An 11394-nucleotide genomic window follows, 5' to 3' on the forward strand; every position below is an offset into this window, starting at 1 on the left:
AATATATATGAGAAAAAAATCCATAAATATGTCTCTTCGGCATTTAAGTCGCAGGTTATGTAAATTATGCAAAAACTGAGACTTATAGGGCGAAAAATATGGTAGTAGTTGAAGAGTTTCCTCAAAATATAATCTGACCTCTTAACACATTTAATAATATCTTACAATGGTGCATGAGATTGTGCATAATGTAATTTACAAAACAGATAAAACTTTGATCTCATCATAGTCTAAAACTCTGACTTGAAAGGTGGTGGGTGATATGCATTTCTTCAAGGAATGCTAGGCCTTTAATAGTAAATGTCAGCGCTGTGAAATCGTTAAAGGATGTTTTTAAACTCAGTGGTCCTTTGAATTGAGAATAAGACCAGAAAGCTGCAGCTGCAGTGGAATTGATTTTCCTCGCCTTAATTGTACACTAAAAAGATTCATGGTCATCATTTTGAAGAAAACTGAAGCAAAAAGTCTTAAAGGCACAGTGTGAGGTAATGTTGGAAGTGATAGGTTTCCCCTTGGGGTTGATTAGGCTCAACCCTGTAACTTTCACTTAATGGGATATGACCCCAAGCCTCTGCCCCCCACCTCCCACCCCCACCACACACACACACACACACACACACACACACACACACACACACACACACACACACACACACACACACACACACACACACACACACACACACACACAATTCAAACAACCCACCCTAAATCTTCACACCCCTCAACACACCAACTGCTGTTTAGTTTAAACCCAGACTGCTGGCAATTAAATGTGTTATGGCAAGCTTACTTTGTGGCTGTTGCTCTCTGAATAAACTGTTCCAATTGGTCTCCGGCAGCCTGAGCAGAACAGTAAGTACGTGTCACTGAGAATTGTACAATCCTGTGTAAGATTTCAGCTTGGTTAGCCATTGGAGACACATTAGCTTATTGTGTTTCCATTGCAAAAGATTCTTTCCATGATGGGGTTTAGCTCACGTCTACAAAAGACATGTAGACATGTAGAGAGGAACGTCTATAGTCTCTTCTCATTTGGTTGTGTTCCCATGTAATAGCCCAATGCAATAACAAACCAGTTATTTACGGTAAAAGCCTAATTTATCCACCAGATATCAATCTCTAACTGTTGTATAGTAATTCAATGCTACGACAGGCAGAGCTTTTAAATAAACATTGATGGTGACCAGAGAGAGGGAGGTAATCGCTCATGACGAGTGATGATCCCTTCTACTATCTCTATGCGCTCACAGGCCTAAACAGTTTATATCGTGTTTGCAGTCATTTCCTAGGGGTTGTTAAGCTGATGTACAGTTTGACAGAAACAGAGGGAAACCAGATCGTTGGAGTAAGATTGTTTTGACCTGATAAGTAGAAATGGGTACATTAGTGAGAAAAATGAAGCAAAACGCTAAAACTCTAGGATTAGTCTTACATTTGGTTTACACAGACTGATGCCACGGGCTAAAATAAAAAAAATAAAAAAAACGGCCAATATTATTATTTGACTTAAAAAGCTAACTGTTAATAAATCATTTACGTCACCGTAAGGGTATGGTTGTTTGTTTATCCACCGGAGTAAACAGTGATTCAAATGATCTCAGCTGATTTTAAAACATAAAATTCAACTCATGTGGTTAAGCATGAGACAAAACTTTTAGCTTATTTTGATTACCATATCTCCACCGTATACATCACACCGCCCTATAAGTCGCAGCAGTCCAAATATCTGTAATAAAGCAGAAAAATCCATAAATGCATCGCTTCGCCGTATAAGTCACATTTATTATGCGTCACCGCTGACATGTCGCGTTTGTTACGCGTCTCCGCTGACAACCTGGAAATGTGGGCCGGTGTTGTGCCAAAAATCGATTGGCTGCCAAATGACGGCCGCGGGAGCGTGCACGGGAGGACTTTAATAAAAGTTTAACAAGATGAACACATAAAAATTATTTATTTGCTCAAAATTATATCAAAGGTGTGTCTCAGTTGAACTTTTCCTTAATAAATGCACTTTAATGGCCAAATCAGCTGCATTTCGCCTGGGTGGTGCAGCGAAATGCAGCTGATTTGACATTTGCTCCAGGAGTGCCGGAGCGAGACGAAGGTGGCTTGGTATGGCAAGCCAAGTGTCTCATTAATGAGACACTTGACTTGTCATTTTAGTCGAGGGCTCACTAGTGACTGAAAATGGTAGTGTTGAATATTTTCCATGTCAGAATGAATGATCATCAGATCTCAGCCAAAAATTGGGTTCTGAATATGGAAAAAAAACATTAAAAAGTTGCTTCTCTGTATAAGTCACAGACATGCTAATTTATGCAAAAAGCTGCGACTTATGCAGCAAAAATTATGATACATATTTGTCTAAACACCTAAAAAAGTTATGAGTACAGAACATGGATGAAAAGAACTAACACCAGTCAGATGGAGTTTCCTAAATCAATTAATTATAAAGATTGGTGGTAAAAAACATACAAAAAAAACCCCCTTTAATCAAGATATGTGATTTAGTAGAGTGCAGTGTACTTTTTACACAATGCTTTTAAGTATTTGTGGGCCACTTAAAAAAAAGGTGATTATTTCTGCTAATGTTCCTTCAAAGTTTCGTTTTACTAATTGGCATTTGTCTTTTTTTATGTATGTGAATGTTCTTTGGGGACAGCACGGTGGCACAACTGGTAGAGCTGCTGCCTCTCAGCACACAGGTCACCAATTCAAATCCCGGTCCAGGGGCCTTTCTGGATGGAGTCTGCATTTTCTCTTTGTGCATGCATGTGTTTTCTCCGGGTACTCTGGTTTCCTCTTACAGACCAAAAACATGCATGTTAGACTGATAGGTAAATTGTCCCTAGGTGTGAGTGAGAGAGTGAATGGTTGTTTGTCTCGTTTGTCTCTATGTGTCCCTGTGATGGACTGGAGACCTGTCCAGGGTGTACTCCACCTTTCGCACAATGATTGCCGGACATGGGCACCGGCGACCCCCGGGACCCAGAATGGAAGAAGCGGGTAAAAGATAATAGATGGATGGATGAATGTTTTTGTACAATGTCCTGAGACAACTTCTGTTGGGATTTGGCGCCATGTAAATAAACTGAACTGAACTGAATGATTAAAAAACATTTTGTATTTAAATATATCTTTCTAACACTCATAGACACTGAACTGAGGATACAAACAAAAATAAAACGGACATATAAACATTAAAAAAGTAAAATAAATCCAATATCTTCATTTAAAATCAAAGATAGCAAAACATCAACTGAAAACAATAAATTCATAACTTTTTCATTTTCTTTGAAGCATCTTGCCTTAATTTTTCCTTTTAACATTGTTGCTGCAAACACTTATGTACTTTTAGATAAAATATTTCTTTTGAACGGATTTTGTGCATCAAGGAGATTTTTTTTCTTTGGCGTTATTTGTTACAGGAGTGGGTTGGAGTCAAGGTCAGGCATCATCTTGCATGGCTGTATTTACTATGATCATTGTAAGCAGTAAATTATAAATCACTTTTTAGGGCATAGCTAAGTTTAACTGGCTATATCATTGCAGTCCATGTAACCATTTCTTTGCAAGTGACTTCTTTCTGTTGATGCAAAGCCCAATGTGTTGAATTTTGAAACACCACTCACTTGCACCCCTGTTTTTTACCCAACAGTAATGTACCTTCCTTAGCTCTTGAGCACTTGTGTTAATGTTGGTTAATCTGTCGGTGACACATGATGGATAACTTTTCCCAAGTGTGCAGGATCCAAAGGATTAGTACTGTTTACTTCTAGTAGCATGCCGGGTACCTCCACTGTTAATGACTGGAATTAATAACTTGCCGTCGCCTGTGAGACAGCTCTGTTTATGCACAGGCAGGACAGTCTGCCCTGGATGTTGAATAACTATAAAAGTGTCTGCTGTAACCCAGAAAGGTTTGCATTCATGTCAATTAGAGTGATTGTCAGTTTCAAGTTTGTCTAAAATTGTTCTTTCTTAATGTTTATTTATTTTATTTTTTTGGTGTTGGCACTTTGAAACATTCGACTTAAACTGCTTTAATAATAATATAGATCTATTGCAGTGTTTACATTTCCTGCTTCAAATGCATCTATCTTTATCTGCCTTTGGCTTTATTCCCCCCCCCCCCCCACACACACACACACTCACACTCACTAAGGGCATGAGAACAGAGTAAATCCTTCACAATTTCAATGAAACCTTACACAAAGACAAAAAACTCAGGAAGGGGTGAAAGAAATGCAACACCTTACAGTAGCTCGACCTCCTCCAGTTAACACAGACACATATGCACCAGATACTGGGCGTGCCCACCATCCTGCACAAAGCTAGAAATAAAGAATGAAGCTATTGCTTTCAGCTTCAAGACCCCCAGGTGACCTCCTTGACTGACCCCAGCATGACCTCATAGTAAAGAAGGAGAGAAGCAAAGCTCAGAGTGTCATTGCACAGGAGTCAAATGCACAGGGACACCTTTACAAAAGCTTAAAAGGATGCTGTCATTGTGTGTCCTCTCTAAATCAGTGTGCAGGTGATAGTCCTGAATCTTAGATCCTTGCACCCACCTTAAAGGCCCAGCACAGTCATAAGTCAAACTTCTCTCCATCTACACTCTCTGTGAGTATAGCCTCAAGTCTTTGATCAGTCACATATTGTTTCTTAAGCTTTTCTCCACAGCTGGGCTGGTTTGTCTTTTTTGGGTCAAACAGAGGTTCTTGGCTTCGGGGTGAAACTGTACTAAACTTACACTGAGGAATGTGTCACATCCCTCTTTAATACCAGCTGGAGACTGAAGCTCTGGGCTGTGGAGTTCATCATTCCAACTCTCAAACTCATTCCATGTATAAAAAAAAGCAACAATCAGTGAACCTTCTGCAGATGGCTTTGAAAGCAACATAACAATTGAAATATGTTTTGTTTCCACGTGTCTTTATGTGCACCATCCCTGCACACTAGGCAGACCCCTTCCATCTTAACTCAAGTGTAAACAGTTATCTTTTCTGTTTACGTTCCGATATGTAACAGTTAACCCTGCGAGAGTGCTGTATAACTACCATATAAATCTATCTATCCATCTTCTGTACGTTTTCTCACGTTATGCTGTGTTCTGTCCAGTCGACCTGGAGCACATGAGGACCGTAAAGGCAGACAAACACCAGCGCTTCTGCCAGGAGAATGGCCTCATCAGTCAGTTTGTATCAGCCAAGACAGGGGATTCGGTAAGTGCTAGCAAATTCAATAAATCGTGTGTGCAGTGTAATTAAAAAAAGTTTTTATTGTTGTTGTTGTTTTTTCTCCAGGTGTATCTTTGTTTCCAGAGAGTGGCTGCTGAGATTCTTGGTATAAAATTAAACAAAGCAGAAATAGAGCAATCCCAGGTAAGACATAGGTACTTTTTTTAAATCAGTCTTGCTCCAAATGTCTCTTTTGTTCCTAACAGGGAAACAATAATTAAAGGTAACTAATAATTTTTTGAAAATTTTTTCAACTTGCAATGTTATGGTTAAACTTAATGGAGGTCACAGGGAGTGTGTTAGGTCATGGCAGGGTACCACACAATGTGCCGGGTTTTCTAGTGTGTAAACATGTGTTTGTTACGTCTCCCTACCGTGGTGAGGTACCTAACACCAATGTGGCTCATCTGTAAATAGAACCACATTGACCACATTAATGCATGAAGCCAGAGGTTAAAGGTAGGCAGTTGTGAGGGTGAGGAGGTTAGGGTTAGCTGTCTGATTTATTTGGTTTATCTTCCACTGTTTTTGGATGAAACAGAGTTTCAGCTTGCCAGTCTGACCACGGTGCCCAATGGTTGTAGCTGCAGGATTTACAAGGTCACCTCCCCCAAAAGCATCAATCCTGAGTCTGATATGAGCGGCTGGAGCCACATTGGCTAGGCAGTGGTTGATGAGCCTGAGGGCTACAGAAAGGTCAGGACCTCCAGAGGAGGGAGAGCATACATGGGAAGAACAAGCAAAATTCTCAAGCTCCACTCCCGTCACCAACAGGGCTGCTGACTTACTGAAAAAGGCCTTACGCTAATGGAGCTGTCCATCTAATTTATTCCTCCATCCCTCCCTTGATATCGCTGTCAGTTAAGTAAAGTGCTTTAATCCAGACAAATCAGACAGTGATTGGCTAGATCCAGTTTGCACTTCAAAGAAAAAGGTTAAGAGTATTTAACACCATCACATATATAAATAAACAATATAAATACTATTTGATAAAATTTGTCGATATAGAAAAAAAACCCACATAGGCTAAGTGACAAAATAATGAAAATGCAACTTGGTGAGCATGCTGTAGGATTATATTGACTTTTAAAAAAAACTTTAACCCTTTTTTTTAACAAGAAAACAATAATGTTTCTAAAAACCTTTTGAAAAACTCATAGACATTAGTGCATTACAGAAATGTCTGAATTTAAGTCAGGGGAAACAATATTTATTTGTAAGTTGTAACCTTTTATGATTTTTTCAGTGGTTCCTTCACGTTTCAGTAAAGTTTTATATTAATTATTCTTGACTCTGGATGAAATATTCTGTCAATGAATCTTAAAGAAGTGTAAAAAAACATCTGGCTTAAAATAAATAAATAAATAAAAAATCAGCAGAACTCAAATAAATGCTTATACACATCTTTTCAAAACGAGAACTTAAAGTTCGTGTTGTGAATTCAGAGTTTAGGGTCTGAGCAGGTCATGGCTGTAGCTGTAGGCCGAGCAAAGCCTCATTATCAGTTGTCATGTTTAGAGAGCTGAACATGAAGGTCACGACCCCCGACGGCATTATATCTGCCTGCCAGCCCACTCCGTCATGGTCCTCTGTCTGCTGGATCAGATAGTGAGGCCATGGATCACTCAGTAACTCCGACACCGGGCTTCGGCAACTCATTTATCAGGCAGCCAACCAGGAGATTCAGCCACGTAGGCCTCACCGCAGTGGTCATGCAAAATAAGCAGCTTCACAGCGTAACGTTTCCATCAGGCCAAACTGAATAAGTAAGCTTGTGTAATCTTAAATTAGGTGTTGCAACAATAATCTAAATTTATATTGCTTAACAAATTCTGCACAAAGCAGCTGCATAGGTCCAAGAAATCTGAAGTGACTTAGAGGAGCAAAAAGCAGTCAGACTGAATATTCTTCATGTTTTTGTCTAAAAATAGACCTGACGACAATCATTGTAGGAATAAAACATGCTAAGTAATTAATAACGAAATACAAAAAATACATTTGTTTTGTGCCAAACGTTTTTCTGAATTAAAGTGATTAATAATAGTTTATTGGACAAAGAAGCAGTTTAAAATTAACACCTGAGAGCTTAAAACACAGCTGCTAACATAATTAGTCTCATTTATTTACACTGCAAATCTTTAAAATAAATCTAAAAGAGGACATTTGTTGCAGTATTGGGTTTTAAGTTTGCTCAATTTTATTTTTTGTAACATTTAGTGGTTTTAAAATAAATAAGTGGCGTAGCTGTGGTTCCTAAAGCTTCAGTCCTGTACTCTTTACTTTGTGTTTTTAATCCATCCTTTCTGATCCACTGTCTTTACTTGATGTCCATTCTTCACTCTGTTACCATTCTCTCTCATGCTTCTTTGTTCTGTTTCTGTTTTTTTGTCTTTTCTTTCTCCGGTTTTTCCGATGCTCAGAAGATCGTGAAAGCGGAGCTGGTGGACTACCCACAGAACGAAGGCCCGATTAGTGAAGAAAACAATCAGAAAAGCAAAATATGTTCGGTTCAATAGTTGAAAGTATGTCTCTACAGCTTTGAAGTAGATCTGCTAGGATGCAAAAACAGTAGCTTTGTAGTTTTAGCAGTGAAGTTGATGATTATTTGGACCCAGTAGTTCATGTATGAGCTCTAGAAATAGTACAAGAGAATCTAATCAAACATCTCTTGTCTACCCTGTTGTTAATAAAGATTCAACAATGTTTTGCTAACCTTTTCTTTATAGTAACAAACATGACTCCTGGTAAACGTTCAGCTGCCTTCGAACTTTCATTTCACAGAGTTTTAAATCCTGGCAAGTATTTTCAGCCACGTTCCAAGAAATATGAAAGTGACAGCTCAGCAGTTTGAGATACATGCCTACACTAACAGCACACTCAAGTCTGTGCACTGCAAATGAGCCTCTTATTTCTAAATATGAAACTTCAATTTCTGTGCTCAACGTGTTAACACGTTAACTCCACGTGTGTTTGTGCTCATGTAACAAACAAATGAGTGTTTTTAGATTCCATATCACCAGGCAAGAGCAGTGTTTGTTATTCTTCTAGCTTCATATTTACAGAACAGATGTGTCGCAGTGTCAAGCTCTTTTCAGTGGAATGGCTCATTTATTTATAGGTTATTATTGGGGACTGCCTAGACAGGCAGCCACCTATTATTATCCACCTGAAAAGCGTCTTACTCTTCCTCCAACTTTAATGCAGCCCAAATTGCAATATGTCCCCCCCCCCCACACAAATATTATATCAAAACGACCATCTCGGCACCGTGATGTGAGCTATTACTTTTATTAGCATTTATTATCATTTCGCATTACCATGGCAATGTAATATGCAAACAAAGATGCCATTTTTCTCATAGAAACAAACTATAAATCAGTCATTTTTAGAGATATTAAGCTAAAATTTGGTGTTTGCTGAGAGCAATGCCCCATAAATACTGAATTCAAATAAAAAATTCAAGATGGCCACCAAAGCTAAATTTAAATCGCTTTAACTCAGCTACTTTTACACACGTAGCGCTGAAATTTGGTGTGATTATAGCTGAGAACATTCCTCATCACATACTGAATCCAAATCAAAAATCCAAGATGTCCACCAAAGCTTAAAAGCAAACTAGAAAGTTTCTGGAGAAAAGCTGCGTGGTGGCTATTTTAGAGTTCCGTCAGAATTTTTAAATGAGAAAAATGGCGTATTTGTTTGAGAATTATGTCACCATGGTAACTTGAAATGCCAATAAAAAAGCATACATCACGGTGCCGAGTCGGTCATTTTGATATGACATTTTTGGAGGTACACGTTGCAGTTCGGGCCACAATAAAGTTGAAGGACGAGTAAGATATAAAGTTAAGAAACCCTTGTCAGGTGGATAATAATAGGTGGCTGCCTTTCAAGGCAGTCCCCTGAAAATACTATGTCATTGATTTTTTTTTCAGTTTGTACAGTTCCTTAGAACAAGAAGCTGCAGCTTAATACAGCTTCCTTTGGAAAGGTTCAAGTTGTAGCAGCTTTTTAACTCCACGTGTGTTTTCACCTTTACAGTGTGTGGTGAAGGCAGACATCGTCAACTACAGTCAGGACACCGTGGCCAGGACAGTCAACCACCCTCGCAGCTCCATGTGTGTGGTGCAGTGATCTCCTCCAACATAAACACACACACGAAGATGTAAAATTGTCAGTTCAGTCAGTATTATTCTATTAGGAATTCGGGGCGGACTGGATGAAAAGTGTTCGGAGTACGGCCTCTGTGTTCCCGTGTGTCAGTTGTACGGGTGGGATGAAGAACAGACTCCGCGGCTTCGAAACCTTGGCGCGTAGTTCGGATGCTTAGTAAAAGTAAGCTCTTGGGTGGTTTACCGAAAAGAAAACTGGACCCGATTCTTTTCTCCAAGTTTACGCGCAGCTATCATTTTGTTTCTTTAATGCTATTACCTTGTTTATACACATTTAATTAAACGTTTAAACGGGGAATATAGCCACTGAAAATAGTTTTACATAGGTACATATTTCTTTCTGCCATAGATATTAGTTTCTATGAGTTATGTGGTTTTATAGACATTATCGTCTCTTTCATGCCTGTATTTACGTATGAATGCAAAGCTGAGCTGAAACCAAAAGTCTCATAAATCTTCTCATATCTTTTTTTTTACTCATCTCTCGAATCGGAAGAAAAAAGATGCTCTAGCTGACTGAAATTGAGCTCAGCTTTCTATTTGCCAATTATTTGCTTGCACTAGCAAATTTGTGATATTTACTGTTACTTTTATTTAAAATATTTAATCTTAAAACTCAAATTTTCAGTTTTGTCCTTCAGGTTACATCCATAAATATTAGACTTTCTTCAAAGAGTATTTTTGTTGTCCTGGTGTTTCATTTTAGATTTAAATAACTCTGTTATCTAAACGCATAATTCAATTACTGGCACTTTTTACAACCTCATTTAACTGAGGTTTGTAATAGAAAAAGGCTATGATGCGTAAAATCACAATTTTACTCATATTAGTTACTTTTTTTAAGTGATGTGTTGTTTATGTCTAAAACATCAGTTTTGTCAAAACAGCTTTGACATGATCGTACATGTCAGCATGACGGGACTTAATGTAGTGTCCTCCAAACAATATAGGCTGCGCTATGTGGAAAATATATATCGATACAGTAACGGTAACTATGCTCAATTTCAAAGCTTTTGTCACTGATTAAAGATCTGCAAAATACATTGTGTAAATCTGATTGTATAACTTTTATGTACCCTTTAAGAATGTACAGTTAAACGTGGCATTAAAAAACAAACATTTGTTTCTAAATAAAAAAAATGCAACATGGGAAAAAACACCAACTTTGTCTAATGTTTCTATAATTAAAATCTCTTTGTGATATTTAGTTAAAATCTTGTAAATTTTTACAAGTACAGTAGTCCCTCGTTACTTTACGGATCGTTTATCACGGACTCACTCTATCGCAGTTTTTCAAAATAAGATAGGACATGACATACAATTGGCTGATTGATGGATGAGCCGCACGATCGGCATGGAATTTTTATTTAAAATAAATTATTTTAAATTATTTAGCACCTGCTGCACATTTGTGCAGCCCAGAGCTGCAGAAAAAGCTGCTACTATTCCTACTTCACGGTTTTTCACTTATCACAGGCCACGGATCCCCTGCGATAAATGAGGGACTATTGTATTTTAGTTGAGCGTTAATACAAAACATAGAAGATGAATAATGTATTTAATTCAAAAGTTGCAGCTTTTTCTGAAATTAAAATACATCATCAGATTTATTCTAAACACAAGCACTGCCGATTGAGTTTTTCCAGAGTTGTTTTTTTTTAAGGACAAGAATAAAATTTTACTCGTTCTTATTATTTCTTCATCTGCAACGACCAGTTTCTGGGCCTCACTGATGATTTAGCGTTTTTGCTTTTTTTAAATCTTAGGAACATTGAAGTGCATTTTATTTAAACTGGAAAACAAACAAATTCTTTACATATAAAATAATCAATTTTAAAAGCTGTTTTAAATATACCGGTAATTAAAATTTCCATATAAGTTTAAATTGATGACAGAGCTACATCACCATCCATCCGTCCGTGCGTCCGTCCGTCCATCCATCCATCCATCCATCCATCCATCCATCCATCCATCCATCC

At 38.0% G+C, this 11394-nt stretch overlaps 1 protein-coding gene across 2 annotated transcripts in view; it reads left to right on the plus strand.

Moving 5' to 3' along the window:
* Positions 1-9910, plus strand: part of rab28 (RAB28, member RAS oncogene family) — a 34584-nt gene extending 24674 nt beyond the window's left edge. The window contains exons 5-7 of one of the 2 annotated variants that reach the window (XM_037675689.1): positions 5125-5228; positions 5310-5387; positions 9285-9910. In XM_037675689.1, the coding sequence (XP_037531617.1) occupies positions 5125-5228; positions 5310-5387; positions 9285-9377 (275 nt within the window). In that variant the 3' untranslated portion in view covers positions 9378-9910. Of the gene's footprint in view, positions 1-5124; positions 5229-5309; positions 5388-7663; positions 7760-9284 lie in introns of those variants that run through there. The other variant, XM_037675688.1, reaches the window with a different exon arrangement.
* Positions 9911-11394: the final 1484 nt, after the last annotated feature.

This window comes from Nematolebias whitei, chromosome 4, assembly GCF_014905685.2.
Source record: "Nematolebias whitei isolate Nwh7 chromosome 4, NemWhi1, whole genome shotgun sequence".
NCBI classification, from domain to species: Eukaryota; Metazoa; Chordata; class Actinopteri; order Cyprinodontiformes; family Rivulidae; genus Nematolebias; species Nematolebias whitei.